The 14617-nt window shown below is 30.0% G+C and overlaps 1 protein-coding gene across 1 annotated transcript in view; it reads left to right on the forward strand.

The window, feature by feature from the left end:
• LOC128386511 (cell adhesion molecule DSCAM-like) overlaps window positions 1-14617 on the forward strand; it is a 50630-nt gene that overhangs the window by 8009 nt on the left and 28004 nt on the right. The window contains exons 2-7 of the mRNA XM_053345548.1: window positions 160-348; window positions 4005-4166; window positions 4238-4636; window positions 6709-7119; window positions 13190-13416; window positions 13905-14091. Of these exons, the coding sequence (XP_053201523.1) occupies window positions 160-348; window positions 4005-4166; window positions 4238-4636; window positions 6709-7119; window positions 13190-13416; window positions 13905-14091 (1575 nt within the window). The remainder of the gene's footprint in view (window positions 1-159; window positions 349-4004; window positions 4167-4237; window positions 4637-6708; window positions 7120-13189; window positions 13417-13904; window positions 14092-14617) is intronic.

A 14617-nucleotide genomic window follows, 5' to 3' on the forward strand; every position in this document is an offset into this window, starting at 1 on the left:
ACTCTCTGAATCAACTAACCATTTTTTTTTCTTTTTCTGTTCTGTTGTTGTTTCTCTGCTACATTTTCGCCATTCATCCTCATCTTTTTTCTTACTCTTGGTCCCATTTGATACCTTTGGTTACATGATTATGGTGACATGTTGATAACAAACAATCAGTTACTCAGGACAGATTAACACCAGAGATTAAGGTGGAGGATGAAAAGGTTTACATTGGATCTGATGTTACTTTAAACTGTAACATTGATCAATCCTTTTCAAATTATCTTAAAGTTTCAACCTGGTTTACCGATGATGGATTAATATTTCTTGTACCAACAACACTTTCAACCTCATCCGATTCCGAAGGTAATTATATTCATTATTCTGATTCATTACTCTAATCTATCATATCAAAAACTTTAACCTTTTTTGTTTATCATCTTCCATTGAAATCTGTTAATCCATGTAACCTTTAAGACTTTTATTCATCAGGATTAGAGGTAGAAATCAACTCTCGATCAATTTAGTGCTAGGGAAAAGGTTTTACAATCAATGTTGTAATTTCATGAAATTTTAAGATCAACGATTGTGATTTATTCAACACTCAGCTTTATGATTACTCTGGAAGTGATTGAATTTTACAATCTAATGTATAATTTATATCGACAGTATGTTATCAATATTATGATTATAATATTTTGATAATCGATGAAAGAAATGAATTATATAAAATCTAGAATTCAGTAGCCATGGTGATAACTCTTGACTCTCAAGTACATGAATAGTAAGTTTATATATATAAGATACAAAGTTAATCCCTGATGAAAATTTACATTTCAAGTTCGAGATCATTGAAACATGAAAAAAAGAAGAAGAAAAAAAAAATAAAGATGAAGTAAAATTGAATAAGAAAAAGTTAAAGTCTCTTAGTCAAAGAAGATGAAGACGAAAAGTAAAAGATGATGAAAGAAAATTTCATTTCAATAGAATCAACGATGAAATGAATGTTTATCATTCCATCTTAATCATGGTTTATCATGAGAAGAGAACATGACAATTTATTCTCCCCAGGGAATTGTAAAACTATCACAGGCAAAGGGTAAAAGAAAAAAGGTAACAAGGTGGATAATTTTTGAAGAAAAAGTTCTGAAAGAAAACAATAAACTTAACAATGTGATATTTAAATTAGTTTTCGCGATTGTTAAGAATTGCAATTAGCTTTTTGTCCCTATTGCTTTTGGTGTACTACAATGCTAGAGATTAGTAAATAACAGTAATCGTAATAATAACAACAACAATCAGTGGAAACTAAATGCAAAAAGATGGAGCAAATTGTTCAAGACACACTGAGAACATGGAGAAAAAAAATGGTTCACTTGATTACTTTCTTGATAACTGTTTTACACCGGAAGACAGTTTTATTTATCATCAATCTTTCATCAAGGAAAAAAAAGTTAATAGAAAGGTATTATTGTTATGTAATACACTTTGGTGTATTCTGTGTGCAAGTAAATCCAAGTTACCAGGAAAAGGTCTAACTTGGAGATTGAGAGGGAAAAAAGATCATAGGAAGAAAACAAAATGAGGTAAGATTGAGAATCGAGAAAAACCTTTTTGGAATATCTAGTGAATGGAATAGAGAATTGAAATTTTATGGTACAATTTTCTTTCTTGCTGTTGCATTGATACAGAATTTTGATCGTTTTTTGATTGCCAATCTTATTCTCTATTCTTGCTTTGGTGTTGTGTTGCTAGAAGAAAATAAGTGAGCAAAATAACGATAAGAAAACAAGTAAGAGAAAATGAGAGCGTAAGAGAGCGTAAGAGAGAGAGAGACAGACAGAGGGAAAAAAGTTCTAATCCAGGGAAGAGAAAAAATATAATAGACTTCTAAAACGTTCCAACGATAACTGATTGTTGTTTTGGCTTTTTTTTTCTTCTGCGTTCTCTTTGGGCCTCATCAAAACTGGATAAACAGTTTTCGGAGAAACACTGACTGGGAGTGAAAGGAAGGAAACAATGGAGACATTTAAGCAAGAGAGCGAGAAAAAAAAGTTCTAACCTTAAGAGATGGGAAAAAATGGTTAATAGAGAAAAAAACTTCTGAAGCCTTAAATGATTGTTCAAGTTATCATGTAAAGTGAATGATATCAATTTCTTGAGAGCTCCAGGCTAAAGCTATCTTTTTCATCATTTTACTTTGATGTGAGTTGATGATGACGATGATGTTGATGAAAGTGATGGAGAAAAAATTGGAATAGATTGTGTATTATTGAATTGGCAGAGAGATGATGAAGGGAAAAAAATTGTTCTCTACTCTGATTGGAACAACTTTATGCTGTATTGTCAAAATGATCTGACAAATTGTTTTCCGGTTTCAACTCAGAATACAGATTGAAAAGCACGAGAATGGGAAGAAAAGGAAAAACAAAATATATTGAGATGTTGATGGTAAAAAATAACTCCAAGGGTGGCTCATATTTTAGCTTCAATCTGAATGGAGAAACCTCCCAATCTACTTTTCCCACCAGCTAAATGAGAATTTTTCATTGAGAAATAGAGTAAGAGAGAGAGAGACTCAAAGCTTCGAACTTACTTTCAGCCTCTCTTAGAATTTCCTTCAAGTCTATGAACTTTTCTACATCACTTTATATTACCAATTGAGACTTGAACTGATTCCAGTAGAGTCTGGAACAAAATAATGAAAGAAAATTTCCAACGAGTAGAAACTTTTTTCCAAAATGAAATCATCTTCCATAAATTTTTCTCGATATTATTAATACTGTATATTCATTATCATTGATATACTTACGTTAACAGGAATAATAGTTTTCGTCCTATTGAATTGAGAATTAAAAATTTCAAGATCGCCATGTAATCTAAACACTAAGTCTCATCGTATTTGACTAAAAGTATCAAGCAAAATTTACAATGAATATCATTAATTGTTAACAGTCATACATTATCATTGTAATCAATTTATTACCATAATGATTATGGTGATCATAGTAAATCAAATCAAACTGATTAAGTAAATAGTAGATGAAAATTTTTATCATTATTGTTATTTCGTTGATGTTGTTATCATTATCATTAATATTATCATTGTTATCATTTGGTTAGCATTTTGTTGAGGGATGGAAAATGGATGCTGAGTAAAAAGGCAAACAATCAATAATCCATCAAATCTGATTTCTTTACATTTACCATGTAAAAGTCTATGTAATTCTGGATGATAGCCGAATCCAGAATACATGATGATATTATTTCTAAGCTGAAAATCTAACCATGGATAACCATTATTCTTATTCTTTCATCTTCTTTATCTTCACTGATTTTTCTTCTTCCTCTTTTTCCTATTAATACATTTCAATTGTATCTATTAGCATTTCGTTGATCTCTCTTCACTTAAATTTATTATTATTCATGTACGAAAAAAAAGTTCATTGGTTTCATGATGTTCAATGTTCTAGCCATGGATATTTCATTTTGAAGTTTTCTTTTCTTTCATAGTTTTCGCTGCAAAACTTTACGAAAACGCTTTTACTTTTCTTCTTTTTTTACTGTTATTTTCTCTCAGAAAAAGGAACTAAATTGATATCGAAAAAATAACTTTGAAACATTAAAACTTATCTACAAAGTTCAGAATTCATCGGTTGTTGAAAAGGTCGAACAATTTGTCAGCGTCATGTTGAGTTCCAGAGGTTGAAGAGAAATGGAAGAGAGAGAAAAAAATTATCCCCAGAATTTGCATGCTCATGAATCATGCAATTTTCTGTTTCTCTTTTTTTGTCAAGATAAGCTAAGAATAGTATTATGATCATGATGATGATGGAAATGATAAGTTAGAGTATGAAAGAAAAAAAAACAGAAAATTCAAGAAAGAATAATGTTCGAATCATTTGTCCCTAATCGAATGTATTTACATGGTGTTAGATAAGAGAAAACTTTCAACGAAAAAAAAAACTTTTAATTATCATAATGTCCATTCGTGTTTTCTTGCTGTTTATCAATCTGAATAGGGATTCGACCTCGAAGAAGACAAATAGTTTTGACCAATGGAGCTCTTTTCATATACAATATAACCCAACGTGATGTTGCGAGAAAATATCGTTGTCAAGTGAGAAGTTTATTAACGGGAGAGCGAATCGATTCTATCGGCTGGTCATCTCTTAATATAATTGGTAAGTGATTGGAAATTAATGGTCTTGAACTCATAATTTGAACTTTTTATTCCAATCGTTCATTTTGTTAGGTCCTTCGAAAAGTTCATCACCCATAGTAAACTCTGAGAGACCCAGTAATAAATATATTCGAGCCCAAGAAGGTGATATTTTGATTCTTAATTGTCCGATAATTGGTTTCCCTCGGCCAACAATTAGATGGTTTAAATATAATGATAATTTCATAATCTCTGGAGATGGTACCAGTTTTAGTGGTAATAATAACAATAAAGGGGATGGTAATTATAATAATAATAATAATGGTTATATTAACACTATTGATGGGGAACAACTTCCGGTAACATCTCATCTCTATCCGGAATCCATTATGGTTATACCTCGACTAACATCTCGTGATTCCGGAAGATATCAATGTACTGGTAACAATACATTTGGTCAGAATCATTTTGAAATGACCATTATACTTAAAAGTAAGTTGATACATTTATATTCACAATAATAATACACATACAAGACACAATTCAAATGACCCTAATATATAATAACCCTGAGCTGGTGGGATCATGAGCATCTTCATCGTCATCATCATCATCATGGTGATAATGGTGATTAAACTCTTCATCCATTCATTAATTAATTTATCATTTATTATTTTGATTCATTTTTGGATCCAGAAAACTGTTCATTTAACCATAATCATAATAATCGCCAGTATCATCTTCATGTTAAACATTTTCCCTGTTCCTAATCTTTACCCATCATCATCATCCCCATGTAACTAATAATAATAATAATCCAATTCTTAAGCTCAGAATTGATTACATTTGACACTCCAATCCAATTACTTATTTGATGTCTTTAAGTTTCCTCTTCCTAAGCCAACAAACCAGAGACAAAGTTGTAGATTAAATCAATTAGATTAACATTAAGAATCATTAGTAAAATTAATATTGATATAATTGTAATGAAACTATTTAATTATCTGAAACAATTAAATAAGAAAACTTTTTTTTCGCCTTCTAAATTAAATTGACTCTAGAAAAAGATTAGTAAAATTGTTGAATCAATTTTCACTTTGGAAAACAATTGTAATATTATTAATATAATAGATTTGGATTACAGAATTAGATTATCAAATTTTATTCACAAAAGTTCATCTTGTTCACTTCCTTGTAAATGTTCAATATCATAGTAAAAGTGTATATACACTTATTGATTCCTCGAATAAATTTTATCAAATCAATTTAAGTAAATAAATTTATCGAGAAAAAAAAAGAAAAGGATTAAATTAAAAATAGAGAGAAACTGAAAAGTTTATTTTTCCATTTGATTTAAATTGATATGATTAACTTATACCAATGGAATTTAAATTTGCTGCTCTTAAATAATAATATTGTTCAAACTAATAAAGTTACATAAGCTCATTTATTATCATGAATACTATGATAATTCTGAATGAAAATGTTAAGCTAATTGTCATCAATTGTGCTGTGTAATTTTTCATGATAATAATAGAGAAGAGAGAGAGAGAGAGAGACATAATTGATTTAATATTTGCTTAATTGTTTCACTCTTTTATAATCACGTTTTCTGGATTAATTTTTGAAACTTTATTCCAACTCAATTTGACTTGATAATATTTTCCATCATCATTCCTGATATCATGTAGACTAATCATCTTGTGAGCCTGTTTACTGCTCCATCACCTTCATCCAACTAATAACACTAAATGACAAACTTACAATTATTATCAATTTAACCTCCTACTTTCAGCTCTGAGCTCATTAATTTCAAGCTAAATGTTTCCCTCTATCATGATAATACTTTCTATCCTTCATCTTCCTCCTCATCATCATTATCTCCTCAGTATCATCAACATCATCATCATCATCTGTAAATGCAAGAGAAAAAAATAACGATAATGATGATATAAGGAAGCACCAATGATAAAAGCATGAGTGAGAGAAAAAAAATGAAAAAAAAGGGGGAAAAATGTCAACAGAGATGCTGAAAATGAACTGAATTCATTGTGATTATCATGGTAAAGTGAGAAGAAGCAAAAAAACAGATGAGACAATGAACTACATTAGGTTGAGGTGGGAAAAAAATGGAAACATTGAAAAGTATATCAAAGGTACAGAACTGAAATAATATACTTTTCTACTCAGTTTCACTTTGTAGTTTACACCATTATCAGAATATGAACATCGACATTTATATTCAAGGGGTGATAGAAAAGTTCATACAAACTGAGAGAGAAAAAAAATGTAATTCTCTCCATTAGAAGCAGAGAATAATTTGTACGAGAAGAAAAAAACAATAATGAGCATTAGAATTTAGTAAAATTGTGATAACAAAAGAAGGTCAAATACAAGAGAATGGAAAAAGTGACTTATCTTGACAGAAGGAATCACGACACTGAAATCGAATGAAATTAATTCATGAGCTTAAATGATTCTATGATACATGTTAATGAGAGACACTAATTAACCTTTCATATTTAATTTTTTTTCTTCTCTTCCATTTACATATTCAACAATAGAAGACCAAAGTGTTTCCATAATTAGTAACAATCCTGAGCCAAACCTTGGGAGTGATGTAACTTTGAATTGTTCCCTGCATACATCAACCCCTTCAATCAACAATATCAACGGATTTGAATATCATCATTTCAATGATCGATCAAATAAAATTAATAATCATAATCCAAGTAACAACAACAACAACAACAAGAAAACAAGCAATATAATCATCAAGGAAGTGAAATGGTTTAAAAATATGAGCCAATTATCCCATGATAATAGGATATCAATCAAAGATGCTCATCAGCTGACAATCCGTTCAATTCGCTATACAGATAATGGGATTTATCAATGTTTCATCAAAACTTATGAATTTGAAGGATCACATCATGAGAAATGGCATCAAGCAAGTATAACACTTAAAATACCAGGTTAGTATTGGAAATTTACATTAAAACCACAAAAGAATAGAGGAAAAAAGTTTTATCAAAACAACAGAAATATATAATAACAGGGAAGATAATCATCATCATCATGATTATAATGATAACTATCATGAAATGAAGCAACTGTTAACCATCATGAGATAATGATAGTTATAATCGAGTAACAATTTAGCAGTAAAAGAAATCAGGGAGAGAGTTTTTTCACTTGGATCAATGAGATTATTGGTAAGGGAACGAATTCAAATACGACATTTGGAAAATTTCATTCCATCATATTCATATTTTCGATATTTTAATGTTCATTGAAATGATAATATTAGTGATGTGCAGTACGATGATTCACCTTAATCGCAAAGAATTATTCCAAATTTTAGAGAACAGAAATTACTCTATTCAACAACATCGCCAAGAACAAATTCTATCAGAATAAGAGAGATAGAGAGAAACAGAGATGTTATTAAAAGATTATCAGTGATTATCTCAAGTAGATACATTTTATCATGAACATTTTTTATCTCCTCACTTCTCTCATTCTTTTCCTTTTTGATTATATTGATATAAATACATCTATTTATCTCACATTTTCCTTGTCTTCTAATCTCACCTCTTCTCACAATTTTAGATCAATATATTGATATGCACTATTATCACAACAGTTTGATCGTCAGAACTTGTGAGAAAAAACCTTAACTATTCTTAGAGAGAGAGAGAGAGAGAGAAACAAACAAATTCATCAAAAATGTTCAAAGTTTCAGCTCATTCTTATTCATTAAATTCAAAATCTCTTCGTCTTTGATTCTTGTCTGATTGATTCAATATTCAATGGTGAAAATCGTAATAGTTTTTAAGACATGAAATTAATCAGTAAGATGCAGATGAAACTACAAGAAGTTTACAGCACAATTGTTCAAGATGAATTGATTATTTAATTGGAACATGTAAATCTCTTTTTCCATGTAATTTCATCTCACTGGGAGTTTTTCTTTACAATTGATTATAAATACAAAGGAAGAATTAAGAAAAAAATCTTAGCTGTACTATTACAATGAGAATCAACAATTGATTGATAAAAAGATTTTAATTAACTTTAAGTTCTAGCAATATAAATGATGATTGAATTGATAATTTGTATCAACGAATTATTATATTGTTGGTTAGATTAATTGAAAGTTTCAATAAGAGAAATGTTCTTTAGGAAAACTTTTTTGTCCCCAGTTACAGTTAACATCGACGGGGAGTCAAGTTCTGAAGATAAGATATGATAATATTATGATAACTTTTTTCTAGTAAGATATTAGATGAGAGAGACAAGGACGATGCAGAAAGAACGAAAGAGAGAGAGAGAGAGAGAAATGAGATGTATAGATGTGATGAGATGATACAGATGAAAGTTTGTTTAGTCTTAGTAGGATGAAGATAACAGGGAATTCAGAATTCATATTATATTGTCATGAGTCTAAGCCGATTAGTCAATTGCTCGCGTAATCTTTACTCATAACAATATAACAATAACAATTTTATTATTTCTTATTCTGTTTATTTGGATCTCTGTTTGTTTCTTGTATTTTTTTTCCTCTCTCTCCTTTTCCATGGTGTATACAGAATAGCAAATAATAAAAATGCTTGTTTTGCTTCTCCAATGCTTGATTATCGTTCTTATCTTCTTTATCTTCTTATCTTCACCCAAGAGATGAGAATAGGATGAGATGTATAAGATGAAGGAATATGTTTCATCTGAGCTTCAGATCAAATTGATGAGTAAACTTTAGGACAGAATTTCATCTCATCTCTACTTTTTTTTATTATTATTATTATTACAATTAAAGATCCAAGGATAATAGTCTAGTTGATTCTCAATTACAATTGATTGTAATTAACTTTCTAAGTATATCAATGTAAATACAATTGATAGATATTCGGGTTAACTTTATTGTTTGATTTCTCAATTGATTTACAATATCTCGACATAATATAAATTGATTCCGCTAGCTTTTATTTCTTGTAATTATACAATAATTAAGAGAATAACAAATTAATAACTTGTATCAAGATAATCCAGCGATTACAATTGATATATTCATTTGTCCCTTTCCTTTCACCGATCAAGTATTCAATAATATTCCAAGGCCAATGTAGTTCAAGTTTCATCAAGAATAAAATAATAAAAGTAAATGTTGACAGATGAGATGGTTTTTGGTGTTAGATTTTGAAAACTAGATGAGGATAACAATTTAATACTTTGTGAGATATAAGAAGAGAGGGAGAGAGAAAGAGAGATTGTGAAGATGAGTGAGCAAGATGATAAGCTACCCAAAGAAATGAGATGAAGATGAGTGGAAGATAAAGAGTAAAGCTAAAGTTTTATATCCTCTTCTGATGGATGAGTTTGCCTCTTTAAATTGACTTTCCTTGTGTCTAAATTAATTTTACTTTCTTTGTCATGGAATAAATGAAAAAGAAGACGATGATAATGATGAAAAGAAAGACAAAGATGAAGAAAAAGGGAAAGGGAAAGACGATGATGAAGATATTGTAACAAAGCCTTGGAACGTTGTCTCCCATTGGGTCAAAATAGTTTCATCTTCATCTCATTTATCGGGATTGGTATCAATTTTAATTCCATCAAGATATTAGATTGTTTCTTTGGGGGAAAACGAAGAAAGAGAAAAAAGTAACGGAAGATTACTCTCTCTCTCTCTCCTTCTATCACTCAGCTGTACTCATCTTCCATGCAATGATGAGAATCATGAGGATGATGATAACAAGAACTTGTGTATTATGTGTGTGAAAAGATAGAAAACTGAGAAGATGAAGCAAAAAGGAAACATAATATGAGAAGAGAAGATGAAGATGAAGAGATTTGTCAAGAGTGTATTTTAGATAGACAGAGGAAGAGAAGATAAAATCTGATAGGATGAAGAAAATGTTATGCTAAAAGATTTGCGAATATTTTCTAACCATCATCTCAGGGAATATAATATTTTCTCAGAGATCCCCTTTACCCTGGTAGGAAAAAGAAAAGATGAACACAAGAAAAAGTCTCATGGTCTCTCTCCATGCATGATATAAGAATCAAAAGAAAATTTTATATCAACACTAGAACTCGAGAAGAAATAATAATAATAATATTCCAAGTGTATGAATAGAGTATTGAGATTAAAATCAAGCATAGAACGATTATCATTATGATAAAGAAAAAAACACAAAATTCACCCTGAATGATATTCGATACTTGAAACTTTAATTTCCCAAATACTTTGATTATTCAATCTAAATGAACATTCATTTGAAATTAGTTGAAATCAAATCGAATCATGTACAAAACTCATCATGTAAATTGGAAAATTCTCTTGAAAACTTTCTACAAATGATATTATCTTAATTATGGTTATCACCATGAAACAAATGAATCAAATCAGAGATAATGAGAGGGAGTGGGAAGGATAAAATGAGAATTCACCAAGAATGGGAGAGAGAGAGAGAAGGAGCAAAAAAGTTCGAACTAGATAAACAGTTAAATAGGCAAAAGGCCAAAGAGAAAAAAAAAGTTGTAAAAAAACCATCAATCAAATGGATGTTTGCATCGATTTTTTTGTCTTTCCATCCTTATCACATTTCATCATCATCTCGATCATAGAACAAAACTTATACAAGTTCGATGAGAAATATATTTATATTATATAAAAAAAATTCTCATTCGAAAAGCTCTTGGTAACATTTATCGAAAAACTGGTGACACCGAGACAAGATTAATCTGTTAATAGAAAGTGTTGAAATATTCAGTGAGAAAATTATATCAAATTAATGTCACCCATACATTCAAAGTATCATCAGTAATAAGATGAGCACCATGAGCATGATAACCACGACTCGAAAGTGATCAGTTGAACCGATCATTTATTGGTAATCGATAGTATTAGTTATTCATGTTAACTTTGGTGAAAAGGGATCAGGTTGAGTTATGAATTCAATATATCGACGATTGTTTTTCACTTTTAGCTCTCATTTTATATCTGAATTTTTTTTTCTTCTTTGACTTTTTAATTAGTCAAATTAATATTCATGTGATTCAGTAAACAAATCATTTCATCAGAATTTTGTTGAGACAATTTATCACTTTTCCTATACTCATTGCTATTTTTATCATAAACACAAAGTGTATTATGTAATATATTAGATGTTATTGAGCATCGAAAAGTATTATTATTATTATTGAATAAAGTTCATTGGGAGTTTAGGAAAGTCTTCAAGTTTTTTTTCCTACTATTCTCTCCCTATCTTTATCTCTGTCTAACTGATTATCATCATTATTATCATGATTATTATCGTTAACATTGTTGTTATTAATGCCAATGTTATTATCATCATTATGATGTCTATTTACTGACCAACAATCGGACATAATCGTCATTGACCTGACTTGAATGGCTAATTTCTCGCTTCATCAAGTTAAAGACTCGATGAAGCCACAGGGTTAGTCTACAGAATGATAAGATCATGAAGAAAGAAAATAAAAACAACAAAAAAAACCAATAATAAAGAATCGTATTGGAATCTTCTGATGGTCAAGCTCAGGAAATAGGAACAGAGAAAGAAAATTGGACCATTGGAAAAAGAGAGAGAGAAAGCGAGTGAGAGAGATATGTTTATCTATCAAAAACGATTTTGACATGGTCTTTTATGCTTGGTTAGATCAATATTAGGTCTCTCTCTCTCTTTCTCTCTCGCTTTATCATCATGTAATGATGATTGGCCTTGTCAGGCTTAGTACGGGAGTGGGAAAATAAAAAATCTCTGTGAGAGAAGACAGAAAATGTAATGGAAAGAGGAAGATGCAAAAAAGTATAATAGTTGCTCACTAAATACAAGTAATAACGGGAAAAGGGAGTAAACAAACGATGAAGATGAAGATGAAAGATGAAACTGATGATGATCAAGATAGATGTAAAGATGAAAAGAGTCAACAAAAAATTGTTAGTTTAACAAAGATCGTTAATGATGATGTTAATGCTCATGATTATCAACATAATCAAATGAATTAGCAATGAATATGCAAGTTAAAGGATAGAATTGCATCTAAGTATACCAAAGATGAGTAAATTTGATTGTGAAAATAAACGATCAAAGATAATAGTCATAAGAAATATTATATTCAATATAAGAAAAATGGTAAGAAATTGAATGTTTATTTCCAGGGAAATTGGAGACTTGGAACGGGAATTGAGATGAAAATTCCAACAGAATTAGAGTTACTCCAAGATTATTATTTCTTATCTTTCTATCTATGGGAATATACAAAGGAAAATGGAATATACTTTCTTCGTCACATACAAATAATATTATAATATATTCTCATCTCAATGGGTGAAAATGTATCATCACAATAATCATGGTAACTGAACATTCACTTTCATTCGGCTATTTCAATACATCAATGAACCTCATGAGAGTAAAGTGCTGGAAAGTGGATGTTCAGCAGGGGGAAAAACCTCCTACGACAATTTAAAGTGAGATAAATTTGAGAGACGATAAAAAGATGGATACAAATGTGAAAAGTTTTAACTTAAAGGGATAAGAAAAAAAAATTCTGGGTAAAGTGTTTTCTGATGGTTAACTCTTGTATCATTGCCATGATCTCATCATAATCACCATGATCATTATCGAGATAATCATGATGATCAATATGATATCGGGCAAAAAGTTTCAAGATGAAAACAAAAACATAAATAATAATGATAATGTTGTGAATGAATTTACAACCGATCATTTTCCTTGTCTCTGTCTCTGTCTTTCTATTCATGAAAATCCCACCTCAGAATATGAATAATGGTGACAATCATAATAATCTATTGATAAATTGTCATTAGATTATCATTTGCAAGTTCTATGGGTGTATCTATGTCTTATTCAGGCTTTTTGGTTTCTATCTCTCTCTCTCTCTCTCTCTCTCTCTCTCTCTCTCTCTTGAAAGACAAATAATCTAATTGGTAATATTTATGTTTCTTTCTCTATTCATATTATCTGACATGGAAACATGACGATTATGATAATCCAGAGAAAGGACCAACTTTTGGAACTGTTTTCCCGGAACAGATAAAAATCACCGGAACCCAATTATCACTCAAATGTCTTGCCTATGGGTCACCTATCCCTTCATTAAGATGGACCATTGATGGTAAACACATTGATAATGGTCTATCTCGGAGTAATCTTTATGGCTACATGACAACAGATGGAAAAGGATTCACATCATTTCTCAATATATCATCACTAACAGTTCAGGTAATCATCATCATCATCATCATATTAATAACTTCTCACTGTCTCATCTTCATATTACTTTTTGTTCACCATCATTCTGAATCATATTATTCCCAATACAACTGTAACTATTATCCACCATGAGCAGTCTTCCCTTTCATGGCGGTGAAGGCAAAAAACTAGAATTCTGTTCGGTTTTTATTTCTTTTTTTCCTTTTCATTTGTAGTTGGTTTTTTTCCTCGCTCACCTTGCATGTCACTTTCATAAGAACAGAATTATTTTCCACCAAGCGATAATTTTCTCCTCTCAAGGTGATAAAATAAGCAAATATCTGACAATGAGTAAATTCTGATTGCCATTTGATTAATCATTTGATTTGGAATGAGAATTTTTTTCTTCTTCTTGTTTCTCATTTCAATTTATTTTCCAATCCCAATTCTCATGTTATTTCTGAGCTTATCGTTTTATTTTTATTTTTACTATTCCATTCAAACGTTTATCTTTTCAGGATGGAGGTACTTATGAATGTTCAGCTGAAAATTCAGTCGGTTCTATATCACATTCAGCAAGAATTGATATAATGGGCCCGCCGGGTATTAAACCAATGGATAACGTGACTGCTATTATGGGTCAAACATATCAACTTTATTGTCCTTATACCGGATATCCAGTTGATGAAGTTTATTTTACAAAAGGTGAGCCCGCTGGGTGATTATTAAAAACACTATCATTTGATTATCAGCATTTTCCCATGTAAAATAATCATGACACTATTCTTATATTGGTTGGATTGAATTTTAATTGGATAACATTTTTGATAATGATAAGTTAACTTCCGTTTCAATATATGATACACCATGTAACATATTCCATGCTGTTAATGTTATTAAATTTACTGTAAAAAAAACTTTGATACACTAAACAGGAACTGGAAGTGTTCAGTAGTAGTTTTTTTCTGCTTCATCCCTGGAATCATTCCCTTAGAATGATAATGAAAAGTTGAAAGTAATTTTTGTTGATATTTTCATGGGAAGAAAAGTTTTTTTTTCTTGCTTCAAGATATACAAAAGTACTTAAGAGTAAAGAATAAATTTCAGAACTTTTCTCAGCTAAACGACTTTGAAATTCTGTGTTTTCTTTTATATTATCAAATGACTCCAATGGAAAATAATGTTATCGTTAGATTGAGTTTAGAGATTCATTTGATTTACCAATCAGTTT

This window comes from Panonychus citri, unplaced genomic scaffold (genome assembly GCF_014898815.1).
Source record: "Panonychus citri isolate SS breed McGregor unplaced genomic scaffold, ASM1489881v1 Contig00072, whole genome shotgun sequence".
Lineage (NCBI taxonomy): Eukaryota > Metazoa > Arthropoda > Arachnida > Trombidiformes > Tetranychidae > Panonychus > Panonychus citri.